Source organism: Acanthopagrus latus, chromosome 10, assembly GCF_904848185.1.
Source record: "Acanthopagrus latus isolate v.2019 chromosome 10, fAcaLat1.1, whole genome shotgun sequence".
In the NCBI taxonomy this organism is placed as follows: domain Eukaryota; kingdom Metazoa; phylum Chordata; class Actinopteri; order Spariformes; family Sparidae; genus Acanthopagrus; species Acanthopagrus latus.
The window spans coordinates 5,581,722-5,595,004 of record NC_051048.1 but is presented as its reverse complement, the minus strand read 5'-3'; the positions used below and the strand labels follow the sequence as shown (position 1 = coordinate 5,595,004).

The 13,283-nt window shown below is 44.1% G+C and overlaps 2 protein-coding genes across 2 annotated transcripts; both read right to left on the bottom strand.

Moving 5' to 3' along the window:
* Window positions 1-1,462: 1,462 nt before the first annotated feature.
* Window positions 1,463-5,289, bottom strand: emc4 (ER membrane protein complex subunit 4). Its single transcript, XM_037112240.1, has 6 exons — window positions 5,136-5,289; window positions 4,306-4,471; window positions 3,916-4,030; window positions 3,047-3,200; window positions 2,793-2,953; window positions 1,463-2,279 (listed from the first exon to the last, which is right to left on the bottom strand). The coding sequence occupies exons 2-6, from the start codon at window positions 4,428-4,430 to the stop codon at window positions 2,244-2,246; spliced, it is 591 nt and encodes a 196-aa protein (XP_036968135.1). The 5' UTR covers window positions 4,431-4,471; window positions 5,136-5,289; the 3' UTR covers window positions 1,463-2,243.
* A 641-nt stretch (window positions 5,290-5,930) lies between these two features.
* si:cabz01101003.1 (ubiquitin carboxyl-terminal hydrolase CYLD) lies at window positions 5,931-13,190 on the bottom strand. The gene is made up of 17 exons (XM_037112230.1): window positions 13,064-13,190; window positions 12,603-12,823; window positions 11,470-11,587; window positions 11,112-11,269; window positions 10,245-10,793; window positions 9,969-10,074; window positions 9,410-9,861; window positions 9,159-9,324; window positions 8,936-9,077; window positions 8,260-8,382; window positions 8,082-8,173; window positions 7,915-7,978; window positions 7,509-7,710; window positions 7,314-7,422; window positions 7,096-7,214; window positions 6,803-7,010; window positions 5,931-6,713 (listed from the first exon to the last, which is right to left on the bottom strand). Exons 2-17 carry the CDS (start codon window positions 12,765-12,767, stop codon window positions 6,529-6,531), a joined length of 2,958 nt encoding a protein of 985 aa, XP_036968125.1. The 5' UTR covers window positions 12,768-12,823; window positions 13,064-13,190; the 3' UTR covers window positions 5,931-6,528.
* Window positions 13,191-13,283: the final 93 nt, after the last annotated feature.

Below are 13,283 nucleotides of genomic sequence, written 5' to 3'. Positions count from 1 at the left end.
GCCTCTCGCCTCTCAGGTTTTCCCTCTGCCCTACCTGAATGCTTTTGTTCTCCCTGCAGGGTGTTGCTGCTGATACCAACACCAAACACACCCACAAATAAGAACGTTATCGAGGAGGGAGGGGAACAAGGGAGAGGTGAGAGGAGTCAAGGAAGAGAAGTCAAAAATGAAGAATTTTTCTTTCTTTTTTTTTTTTTTTAAACTGCTTTTTTTATATTTCTGGTGGAGCTAAAACTTATTTTTCACATACAGGTGCCTTAACGTACCACTCACACTCAAGTTGTCTAGTTAAAAGTTGTTTTTGGCACCAAGACCATAATTCTGTTGTGACAGGTCTGGTATGTACAGAAGCCTGGAGTGGCCATGGTTGGTCGAATTTATTTATTTATTTATTTATTTATTTATTTATTTAAATCTCCAGATCATGTCCTTTCTTAATCTCAAGAAACATCTTAACGTGTTCCCACAATAAGTTTAGATTCTTATCTTGAAAATAGAGCATAAAATATGGCTGAATGACTAAATTAACTGGTTTAATTCTTATGTTATCAAAGTATTTTCTGGAAAATCAACTGACAGTTTACGCATGAAATAAGCAGGCAGCAAGATCTCACCTTGGCATACCCATTAATATCAAATTTATGTTTCAATACATTTGATCTACTTGTTAAACCCATAAAACAAAACCAGAGTTATCAAAGTGAATTTTGCAATAAATCAAAATTAGCGAGGTTCAGTCTTACTCCAAGTGTTCAATCTTATTCTTATCTTGACTGAAATGTTATCTTCAGCAAAACAAGATAAAGAAGTTCACGACTGCTCCATCGTTGCTGCTGTACTGTCCGTTCACCGATTAGTTGCAATATTGTTGTCACTTTGAAACTACAATTAAACAGCTCCGAATTGACTTTTTAGTTTTTCTGTGAAACTCAACAGTGACATTGAACGTTTGCTCAACACAGTCAGTGTCACTGGCAGTTGTTTGGTTTCCACTTCTTCACGCCGAGTGAAAGGAATGACAGTAGCTACCTGTAGCTACTAACATGACAAATAACCACAGAGGTAACAGAAGAGCAGCTCAGTCTTTACCTTATCACACTGTGCAAACTTTTTATAATTACATTGTCGTCACATTGCTATAACAATGAATATGTTGTTAGCACTATATAGTTTGTTATAACTATAACATTTATAGTTATAACAATACACATGTATTTCACATTAAGTACTGTTAAGTTGCTGTCACAACATCTTATTTTGTTTTAAGAAGATAAGTTTGTTGTTTTAATTTGACAAGTTTGTGCGTCGAAAATATATTAAAACAATAAAATATTTTTGACATAACAATCAAACTTTCTTGTGTTCATTCATTTTCTTACTTTGCTTTGAAAGCTACCGAACATTTCTAAGATCATTTACAATTTATTTTATGAACCGTATATACTTTTAACAACACGTATTCTTTTTTTCCATCCAACACATTTTATTGACACAGTTGAAAACGTTTTAATTCAGCCAATAAGGATTTATTTCATAGAACATTTCTCATAGAGCAAATCAGTATAAATAAACAGACCTATAAATTAAAACAGGTTACTCAATGTTGCTGGCGAGCATGCTGAAATCATGCTGACGAACAGAAATGAAAATCTAGAGTGGAGAAAAAAGGAGGAAAACTCTACTGCTACACAACTTAATAAGACATTCTTCCCTATTAATTTTAAACATTAACTGTTATTTCAAGAAGTTATAGATACATTTTTATTTTTAATGACGTTGGTCTGCCAAAAATAAAGGGCCTAACTCTGCTTGTTGTGATATAACCTCACATATAACCTCTACCCGTGTTGTAAATTTCAACGGCAAAAAAAAAGTACAGTCGTTCCAACAGTGGTCAACATGATGCTCTGCCGGATTTTAAATCTTTATTAAAAGAATCAAAAAGAGATGAATGAGGAAGAGCAGAGGCGGAGACATGAAGCAGATCAGCAGGCTGGAGTAACGTTAATGTTTCTGTCAACAAAGGCAAACAAAGTGTGTGTGTGTGTGTAGGACGAGGGCTGTGTAGAAAAGCTGTGCATCCTGCTGCTGATTTTACAAACGTCTCTCCTGTTGCGACTGTCGCTGTAGAGGTTGGATGTGTTGTGGACAAGAGCTGGAGGGGCCTCGGGTGGAGAATGTACAGTATACAGTATATAACCTCTGTAAATATTTCAATCTGGTTTGTGCACCCGCCATCTTCTTCATAACACCATCCCTCCGCCCAGGATCTCCATCCTCTGTGGAGAGGAAACAAAATTTCAAATTATTACCTTGTTTAGTCGACAGCATCAAACAGATGAATGGATGACATCATTTATACAATTTATATGGAGGGAAAGAAAAACGTCATTTTCAAACTGTAAAAGACAAAGTTTACGAAAGACTCGAGGGTGCTGCCGGGGCTTCAGCCACTATGTTATTTTACAAGCAGTCTTTCTTTATATTCTTATGTTTTTCTTATTACTCTATCATTATTCACTTTGGTTGCAATTTTTGCATATTTTTTTCTAAATGCCGGGCTTCTGTTATCAAACTGTTGGAGATGTTTTGAGTTGTAGTGGGAAACCGGCCTTTATGGTAAAAGAGAAGAGAGGTGCTTGGTCTCAAAGCAAATGCAATACTTGTTAACAAGTGTGAACATTCTCATTTATATATGTAATGACAACATGGGTGTATGCTGCCCTCTACTGGTCTGAAAGTGAGCGAGCAGCATAGAGACATGACAAATTAACAAAACCTTCTACATTTACCTGTGGCGGTTCTATGAAAGCCAGCCAATCGGACGAGTGTGTTGGGAGCAGTCCCATCGACTGACACTTGTAGATCGCCAACGCCGAGCCCAGGAGGTTACCGACCAGATAGACGAGGCCCTGGAGCCACTGCTGACTGGAGCTCTCCAGCAGCTTGAAGGCTGAGACGCAGGAGAGCCAAGGCATGAATATAAGGTGTCAAAGCTTTGACACAGACGTCAAATTGATGTGAAAGTGTAATGCAGCATACTCACTGGCAGACATGGACATGAGCGCCTGAATGGGCCTCCAGGCCATCATGCAGACCATCATGATGGGGAAGATGGAGATGGTGTTTCCTGACATGTACATGATGAACAGGTTCATGGGGATCTGCTTCAGGGGCCCGAGAGCCACGTCCCAGCAGCGCTGCAACACACAGGAATGAAGAGAAAGAGACTCTGCGTTAATCATGCACATCCTGCGGCTCGAGGTGAAGAGTCGCAGTGACACAAAATACCAAAAACAGTGCTCAATTTCCTGTTTTTCATGTATTAAGTTTTACTGTTTCACAGTTGTCTGTGTTTTCCATTTATTTACACGTTAACTTACATACATCTGCATTTTGTTGTCATCTCTTGCAGCCTGACTTGAGAAGTTACAACGAGGCTTTGAAAGCTGCAATATGTACATTTTTGCTACGTTACAATTAATTGTCAAAACATATAAGGGGCAGCACATCACTAGAGTAACTGCGGATTCCTGCCATCGTCACTGCAGTTAGCTAGTTAGCCGTGCAGCTAGTGATCTGAGCTGGGAGCTTGGAGCACCTGGCAAGTATCTACACTGCTGGCAGAGAAGCTCTGGACCAAGACAGGCTCGGGACTAACTGGTTAGAAAACAATACAGAGACATCATAATTTCAAAACTGCTATTGCTTCACATTGTGGTGATAATTTTTAGTTTTAGATCGTTTAACTCAAATCTTACATGCTGCACCTTTACTTGATTTGAATTAATTTCATTTAACCAGAAGTATTCCCCAAATAACAACTAAACAAACAAATATTTAAAAAAAACACCTGCAAAAAATATATATATATATACCCCAACACAGACGAGGAGGAAGCTCCTCCCTGCTTACCTTCTCCACCAGGTTCTTGTCCGTCTCCTGGATGCTGGTGTCGGGGACGGGTTTCTCTGAGTAGCCGATGGGGTAGACGACATCGCCCTGACCGCCCTGTCGGTCACCGCGGCTCCTGCAGCACAGAGGCAACACAAAGAGTTTAGTTTGTATTCCCCGAATGCTCAATCACATGGAGGAGAGCTATGAGCTCAGGGATGTTAAGAGTCAGTTACTAACCAAAGTGTATGCATAGAAATTGTTCTGCTTTATTTATAAAGTAGCCAGCCACCTTTTTTATCAATTGACAACAGGTAGCCTCACAGAAACATAAGATATGTGGATTTGTGTGTGTGTGTGTAACAGTGTTGACATGTGTTTTTTGGAGTTGTGTCCATGTTCTCTGTTCACCTGGTGTTGCCCAGGCTCAGCTCCAGAGCCCACTTCATCCTCCTGGCCCCGCTGCCTCCTCTCGTTGACAGAGCTCCTCCTCCTCCTCCTCCTCCTCCTCCTCCTTGTCTCCCTGGAGACGCCATAGCAACCTGCTGCACTGCTGGACCTCAGAGACAGAAAGCACCTACAGACATAAAAACAAAATGACAAGTTTCCTTTAGGTCGAGCATCGATATCGCTTGTCTTCCTAATAATATGACACATAAGGTAAACCAAAACAAAACCTGAGAACTCAAAAAGATGCGTACAGTCAAATATCCAGCTGTTAGTTGTGTGACTAAGAGGTGCACAGAAGTTACATCACTTTGTGTCAGGGTATTTTTATGTTTTATATAATGTTTGGTCAGTTCTTGTAACCTGGTCCTTAAGGAAACAACAGTTCTTGTGACAAATACACTTATTCCAACTTCTTTAACATCTCTGACAAGTGTTTTGGGAAAAGCCTTTTAGAAAGACACGAGTAAGGGGCTGTTTAACAGTCTTATCCAGCTGTAACCTTAATGTTTAGCGTGAATTAAATGAGATAAAAAGCCAGATGGAGGCTTTCATAAGCAGACTACTGATTGCTACTAATGCCGCTGTGATGGCAGAATCGCCCGGTTTCTCCTGTACCAGTAAAATAATCGACAGAACGACACTTTAATCAGAAAACACGCGAATTAAAACGAGTCAAAGCAAAGCAGCCGATGTTTTAAGGGTTGTCACTCGACGTCGCCGTTTCTAAGCGGATGAAACATGATGTTAAAATGGAAATACGCTCACACAGCGTCGACTCATATTCATATTACCTTATATAAACATCCAACCGTCGGCTGTCTGGCGTCTAAATCGTTGTTTTTTGGGCGAAATGTGGGGAAAATTAGCTCGACGTGCAGAGGAAACTGTCGACCCCCTTCGTCGTCGCTCGCAGGTTCCGGGCTCGTAGTGATGACGCAATTACGCGGCCGACGCTACGACGATATACGTCACGTCCGCCCTGAGACTTCGGAAGGAACGTTCTGCTTATTACACATTGAAAAATACGTCAAACACAATTAATTAACAATAAACAATCAATTATAATTAGTCATAGTAAACGAATTGCAAAAATATGTATATAATAGGCAAATTTACTTTAATTAAACCAAAAAAATAAAATAATGATTTATGACCAAATTGCATATACATACATTGAAATTAAATCACATTGAATTAACCACTGGCATGTATCAACAATAAATATATTTCCTTTTAACTGGATACCAGAAATAGTATCTAATTGGCTATCTTATACCTAAAAGGTCAAGAAAATTAAAACCAAAACTCCTTATATTTGTAGTTTTCGGGATATGACAGGGTTATTCAGAAGCTAATTTCATATTCCATAAATCAAAATTTACAAACAGGAAGTCAGCCTTTTCTGAGCTGATTCATCATCATAATCCTAAATCAGCTTGACAGCTTGTTTTTTCCTGTCATAAACTGCATACAGGTGTGTTGGTGTTAGTTATTTGGCCAATGCTGATTATTTACTTCCCTATATAATTGTCTGCATGTTTGCTGATACATTTTATTGAAAAAAAAAGACACAAATATAAACAAACTAGAAGAATATCGAAGCATTTATTGGCTGGGACAGAGCCCTCATAGTCTGCAGCAGTGATATATTAAACAACCCGTGCAATACAATCAGTATTAGTACACGTCTGTGTGTCGTCATTATAGTCAGTTTAAGGCAAAGATATTATATCATATATAAATACACACATACTGACATGTAAACAAGGCAGTGCAAATTCAATTGTAAAGTGTACATGTGTTTTTTCAGTTACAGGCACAGTGGTTATGCAACGTGTGAGCATGGATAACATCAGCACAGGTAAACTCAGGTGTAAAAACAAATACAGCACCCACACGACTCGTTCACCACCAAGTTCAGAGCTCTTAAACATAAATTAACTACAGGCTGTTTGTTCACAGGGATTCATTCGGCTTCTCTCACATTTAGCCGATTGTCACAGTTTTAGATTACATTAAGTTCTAAGGCACTGCACAGTCTCCAGGCAGGTAATCACCTGATACGACTGGGCTCATACATTAGCAAATACCTGCAACACATCTGGGCTTGCTGCCCTACTTGGGCAGAATATGTCTTTTTTTGTCTTTTCTTATTTAAATACATCTGTGTGTGTTGTGTCCGCATCACTTGTACAGGCTGAGCTCTGGGCTGTGGTACAGGCACATGTAGGAGTCGCAGAGCAGGCGGCGGGCGCTCTCCCGTAAGGACGAGGGATCAACTCTGCTCAGCTCCTCCTGCGACAGGCTGAGGTAGCGGCCCACCTCTGGACACACCTTCACTTGGGGGATGTTGAAGCCGTTCTCGCCACCTGTGTGAGAACACATGGAGAAATGAGAGCGCTTTAATAACTTGTCTTTTTGATTTTTTTATCCTATAATTGCGGTGAGGATCTTTCACCTTCTCTGTCTGCCATGCTGTCAAAGAACAGCCAGTCTGTGGGGAGAGGCCCGTGCTTGACGAAGCTCACGTAGTGGCTGGTCTCGATGCACGTCACCGCGAAGAGAGACATCCGCTGGCGGGTGCAGTGCAGAGGGCCCGTCCACGGTCCACCGGGGACGGACACCTTCACCGGGATGTGGGACTCTCGCTTCCTGTGACTGTGGACCTGGTTATCGATAGAAAACATGAAGAAAATCAATATGTAGAGGTGAAACCAGTCAAGGATCAGATCTAAAGTCAGCAGTGGTTACCTGTGTGTTGCAGGTCTGGCAGTACTGTTTGAGACGACCTGGAGTGATGTCCAAGTCTTCGTAACACTGGAGACACTCCCACTCTGCAACAGCCTGACAGATGCTGCACTGCCTCAAAGCTGCAAACACAAAAGATTCACTTCACTATCGGTAACTGATAAAAAATCAATCCTAAAGTCCACAAACAGAAACAGATTGATCCAGAATTGTGTCCTTACTGTCGTCCAGCAGGTCTGTGATGTCCAGACTCAGCGAGGGCAAGATGGCGTCAAACATTTTGAAGTCCTTTCCGAAGCGAGGCATGAGCAGCAAGAGGCAGGAGGGAGCCTGGAGGAGCGATCGACACATGATGTGATCGTACATTTTCACCAGATTAAAGCGACACCAAATCTCGGAACCTGTCGCTCTGTTACCTCGACAAACTTGAGGCCGGCGTGGAGGAAGGAGGACTCCAGCAGCGCCTGGACGCTGGCGACCCTCATCCGACTGGGCGACGGGGAGGCCAGGAGGGGGATGGGGGACTCGACTGGGGAGAGGGGCGAAGAGGGGGAGGGAGGGAGGGTCGGCGGGAAGAGCTGGTACAGGTGACACTCCTGAGGCTGCTGGCTCATCGATCTGACAGACAGGAGAGAGGACGGAGAAGTCGCTCACTGACACTAGAAAAAAAGCAATGCCTGCTTACGACTGAATCATCCGGCTTCAGGCTCTCTCTCTCTGTAATTTGTATCCTATGGCTTTCTTTTATAGATGGAAAAGGTATAAGTAACCACCGGCCTGTGTGACAGTGAATCAGAGTGTATGGAGTCTGTGTGAGGTTACCTGATCTTGAGGAGTGGCTCGACACGGAGGAGCTGGAAAAGCTTGTTGAGGAACTCTTCAGGATCTGATGGACGGAGCAGAAAAACAGCATGACAGCATTCCTCTGTCTGATCACATGCACAGGCAGGAATCCAGACAAACACAAACACACACACACACACACACACCTTTCTCCTGGTTGGTGAAGCCCGTGTTGCTGTTCGCAGCCTCCAGCAGTCGCCTCAGCGCCATGGTCTTACTGGCACACACGTAGCCGTACCTTAGACACACCAGCGCACAAATACTTAAACGAACATCTTGGTCGTGGCAACAGCAATCTGAAGCATCCCGGTCACGTGTACGCACCTTCTCAGGGGGTTGACTATCTCGCATCGCAGCAGGTCCTGAGCCTGACCGGAGGTTTGGTCCTTCTCAGTGTCAGAGGGCCAAAACAGGACCCAGTCGGCCGAGCTGCAGCAGGAGAAGAGACTGTAGAGAGACACGACAGAGGGGCTCAATAAACAGCCATGTTCAGTGTTTCATAGAGCCTCTTTAAGAATGCAAGTTACATGTTGAAGATGTCATGCCACTAGTGTGCAAGCAGCATGGTTAAAACAATGTCATTAAAGGGTGGAAATACCTCCTATAATGTACATAATATTCAAGTTGTATTCAATTATGTTCTTATTAGCTCAATGGCGGCGGCTCTCTGAGGGTTTTGCTTCTATGAGACAAGTCAAAGAGTTTAAACTTCCCATCAAAAATCTGGGAAATTAGTGGTTGGGAACATCTCAGCGCCCATCAGAACTTCTTCTTTATATTTTTAAATGAGACGGAAACATAAAACACAACCACAGCTTCCTCTTCACCACAAGATTTCACAAGTTCAAATCACAAGATTGTATTCTGAACATAGAAAATCTGTTTTTATGACTTGTTGTGCCTCAATAAACCGGAGTCGTCAGTGCGTTTCTAAGGAACTGCACACCTGGCTGCTTCTGTACTTAGATACCCGTAACATCCTATAACTCCTTCTGTTTACCTGAACAGCGTGGCGTCCAGGTAGCAGGAGTTGAGGTGGCCCTGGATGCCTCTCTTCCGGCCCTCGTACAGCTCGCTGGCTTCCTCTCCGTCCACGGGCGGTGTGTGCTCGTCCACGCGCTCGCTGCCCCACTCTGCGAAGGCTGCGAGCAGCAGGACACAGGGTCACGTGTTACAGCTGCACAGCTTGGCTCAGAGCTTTTCCGGCTGATGTGTTTTCCTACCTATAGAGTTGCATCGCTCCACTTGATTGACGGGCGTCTCGGGGGCGGGGAACCGCGAGTCCCGCCTGCAGTTGCGAAGCTTGACGAACAGCCCCTTGTTGGGCGGACAACGGAAGTGACGCTCGCCGAGGTAGCTGCCGTCTGTTCCTGCAGACAGCTCCTGGTCCTGACACACACGCCGTGGGTTTGTTTGTTTTAGAGTCAGCGTCAGAAACAATATCACATGAGTCAGAACTGATCTTTGACCTTACCAGCTCGATTCCCGCCACCTGCGCCGAAATCCCGTTGATCCGTCCGATCCAGCGAATGACCCCGAAGAGCGGTGGGTCGTTCACTTCAACCATCGACCCCACCTCCAGCTCGCCATCCTCTCCGTCCTCTCCTGCTGCTTCGCCGCTGTCTGGCGACCTCAGCGGCGAGGGAGGCCCGTGCACGCCGTTGGTGTGCTGCGGCTGGTCGGTGGTGTTCAGGGACGTGGGGCTGTGAGGCTTGGGAGGTGGGACGGGGGGCAGCGGTTTGAGGGTGGGTTTCGGCGGCGGCAGTGGAGGAGGTTTGAGCGGTTGTTTGGAGGGGGGCATCAGGGCGACCTTGGGAGCAGAGGGAGGCGGGGACAAAGGGACGGGTCTGGTGCCGGGTGGGGGAACGGGCTTCAGGATGGATTTGGGAATTTGGGGAAGAGGGTTGTGACGGTGGGATTTAGACTCTACGAGGAAAAAGAAGGAGGGTTAGGTGCTTTTTCTTTCTGGGAACTTTCTCCACAGGTGACTCAACAGTTGCTGTGAGTGTGTGCTGTGTAAGTCTTTGCTCTACCTGCGGAGACCTTGGTGATTGGTAGAAGGTGTCCATACAGAGAGGAAGGAATGTGGCAGAGCTTCTCTCCTTTATAAAACCCGTCCCAGCTACCGGCAGGAGTGTCCTGAAAACGAGTCACACAAACATGAGATGTTACAAATCTACATTTTGTGAGCCTGGAGTTTGTTTTTCTCACCATTGTTTGTTTATTTTTTAAGTCAACGGTTATGATATGACAGGAAATGCGAAACGACATAAAACTAACAACTTATCCTTTAATCGTGTCGTACTGACCAGCAGGACTCCGACGTACATCCCAGATGAGGACCGGCCGGGCAGGAGGCCGCAGTAACGCACCTCCCCTCCACACACACTGTCCTCCAGGGGGAAACACACCCGCTGGCCAACCTGAAATGGCGGTGGCGAGGACGGGCCTCGGACCTGGACGTGGTGTTGAACCGTGACTCCGGACTCCGCCGCCCGAGGGAGGATGCCAAAAGACTGAGGGGGGCTGCTGGGACGATGCTGGTGGAAGCTGATGTGACGACTGGGCTGCTGCTGCTGCTGCTGCTGCTGCTGCTGCTGCTGCTGCTGTTGGTGATGATGAGGATGAGGATTTGGGCGGCTGTTGTTGCCGTGGTGCCCATTGTCGGGGTGACTACTTCCGTTTCGGTGGTGGTCTCGCTCGCGGCCTCGCTCGTGAGGGTCGGAGCCATTGCTGCGCGACCAGTGGCGGGGCCTGATGTGGCTGACCGGGAGGAAAAGGGCGCAGCCTTCGGGGCAGCTGAAGAGCCGGTTGCCTTTGTAGGATCCGTTGCTGATTCCTCTCCCGGCTGCTGAGCCCTGCAGACGAGACACGAAGACGCATTAACATCCCAGAATCTCATTTCTCTACTAAGACTGTTACAACTTCCTGGAATGAGGAAGGAAGTCGGCAATTGTGAATAAAACAACACTTGGGAAAAAAAAAAACAACATCTGTGGACGTTTATGCCTGAGTCACGCAGACAGATGACAACAACTCCCATGATCCCACACTGCTTATCTTTATCTTTTGATTGACAGACCTCAAGCAGCTGAAATCACACAGTGTGCATGTAAACCCTCAGACCTGCGAGGCATGCAGGAAGGTTTTCTCTCATACTCCAGAGTGGAGTTTACCTTGAGCTGAACCCCAAATATCACAGCGCTGCTCCCTCTGGTGAGCGGCCCGATGTATTTAAGCTCCGCCTCCGCCAGCTCGTCCTGCTGGCCGATCTGGACCCACAGCGGAGCATCGAGGGGCAGGGCAGCAAACTGCTGCAGCTTCCCTGGATTACCTGCAATATACAAAAACAACAAAAACCAAAAGATGGGGAAGTTCTGGACTGAGTGCTTAGCCAGTAAGGACACATTTTTGATCTGATATTACTTCTCATTTTGCAGTTACAAGTCCCAAATTTGAAAAACATGATCTTTATTTATATCTGCTCCCCCCCTCTGTACTTCTCATAGCAGTAGCTAACTATGAATGTATTACTGAGGAGTTTGAGGCGGGCCTCCGGGTCGGTCACAGGCTCCAGCAGGCCGCTCAGATCAGCTGGGACTTCATGCAGGAACTTCCTCTCTAGTTTTAACATGATGTCATTGTCCAACACCTGCAGGAGAACAAGAGGCAGAAAGAGGAACATGTGTGGGAGAGAGGAGGCAGGAAATCAGAGGCGGGTACCACATGTGGCTGTTGTTTCTTTTGAAATAAAAAGGGGATAAACATTTGTTATAAAAAGGAAACGTGCTGAGTGAAGACAACAATGACTGACTGAATAGAAGCAGTTTCAGGAAACGTGTATTATGAAACCATAGATTTGGTGAGATGAAAAATACTGGAAATGTTGCTTGAATCATAAGTGATTTCTTAACTATGTGTTTCTTTTGGAGGACTTTGATTTGCTTTTGCTTTAAAGCTGAAAGTTATTAACTTTTCATAACTCAACGTCATTAATCACAAGGATCTCTATGATTTCAAGGATCATGGATATACTGCAGTTTGATCAATTTAAAAAAAAAAAAAAGATTGAATAGATTATTAAATTAAACAGTGAAAAAACAAAATAAAAATGGGGCCCCAATAAAAGGAAAAAAACAAAATATTAATTTATTTCACATTTTATATATTAATCAATGACTATCTTTCTTTTTAGTATTTATTTCTGGTGCATTTAATGGCATATTTATTTATTAATCATATTTACTTATTTATCATCATTTTAAAAAATATTTTTATGTTCCATTTTGACAGTTTCAGTTCTCCACATAAGATAAAAAATTAAAGTAAAAAAATAAGAATATTATGAATATTGATGTTCATCTATTCACGCATTCAGTTCTTGATCCACTTCTGTATTTTGTCCTTTAAATTTTTCAAAATAATCCATTAATAAAAGAATAAACTTATAAATCAAATAAAGTGTAAAATAAATACAACAAAAATGGGGACCCCCCCCCAAAAAAGGTTAATAAATACAGATTAGGTAATGACTGCATTTATTTTATTTACTTATCTAAAGAGACATTTATTCTTGACTGATGGCAGTTTTAGTCCTCCATAAAAGACAAAGTAGGCACTAATGAACATTTAATATAATATCTCAAGTTAACAGCGTGTGTTTCTACCTTCACCCAGAGACTGTCGCCTCTGCTCTTATCTTGCTCCTGGCACAGGAACCCCCGCTGCAGCCGAATGGTACCGTCCAGCTGGTCCTGGACCTTCAGGTCGGTCGAGATCAAAAACATTTTCGGGGGGCGGCGCTTCCTGTTTGACTCATGACCCCCTGACATGTTTTGCGTCTCTTTAAGTGCAGTTGGCTCACAGAAGAATTAAACCTTTCCCCTGCCTGTAAAAGTAGGAAATATAACTATTTACAAAACACACGACAGGAGCGCTGAAGCGTGCCCGCTTAGCTACCTCCAGTGACGGAGGCGTCAGGTAACGAAGGTTAGACTTTCTTCATTCATGTTCAAACTGAACTCCGTTTGGGGGGCAAAAAAAAACTACACAAGCTACATGTCCGCCATTTTGTCGACTAACAAACAACGGTTATCTTGAAGTTCAGAAGTTTTTTTTGAACACTTACCAACTTCATCAGCTCAGGCCGTCAACATTTCCCGTCAGATTTAAAGGAGCTAGCTTTAATAACAAACCGCACCGTGAAGCAGGAAGCAGACTGACTGACACCAGGGGGAGCCAATCGCAAGTGAGAAAAGTTCGGCAGGAGTGACTTCAGCCAATCAGAGCTGACGTGGGCGTTGCTGGGACTCGGGGAAATTCCACAGTTCATCATAGGTACGGAGGAA

Coding starts and splice junctions, on each gene's coding strand:
- si:cabz01101003.1 (XM_037112230.1), bottom strand. CDS start 12,767: ATGTCAGGGGGTCATGAGTCAAACAGGAAGCGCCGCCCCCCGAAAATG. Junction 8,174..8,259: donor ATAGTCAACCCCCTGAGAAG/GTGCGTACACGT, acceptor GGTGTGTCTAAG/GTACGGCTACGTGTGTGCCA. Junction 7,711..7,914: donor GAGCCACTCCTCAAGATCAG/GTAACCTCACAC, acceptor CCTGTCTGTCAG/ATCGATGAGCCAGCAGCCTC.
- emc4 (XM_037112240.1), bottom strand. CDS start 4,430: ATGGCGTCTCCAGGGAGACAAGGAGGAGGAGGAGGAGGAGGAGGAGGA. Junction 2,954..3,046: donor GCTCATGTCCATGTCTGCCA/GTGAGTATGCTG, acceptor CCTGCGTCTCAG/CCTTCAAGCTGCTGGAGAGC. Junction 2,280..2,792: donor CTTTCATAGAACCGCCACAG/GTAAATGTAGAA, acceptor TCCTCTCCACAG/AGGATGGAGATCCTGGGCGG.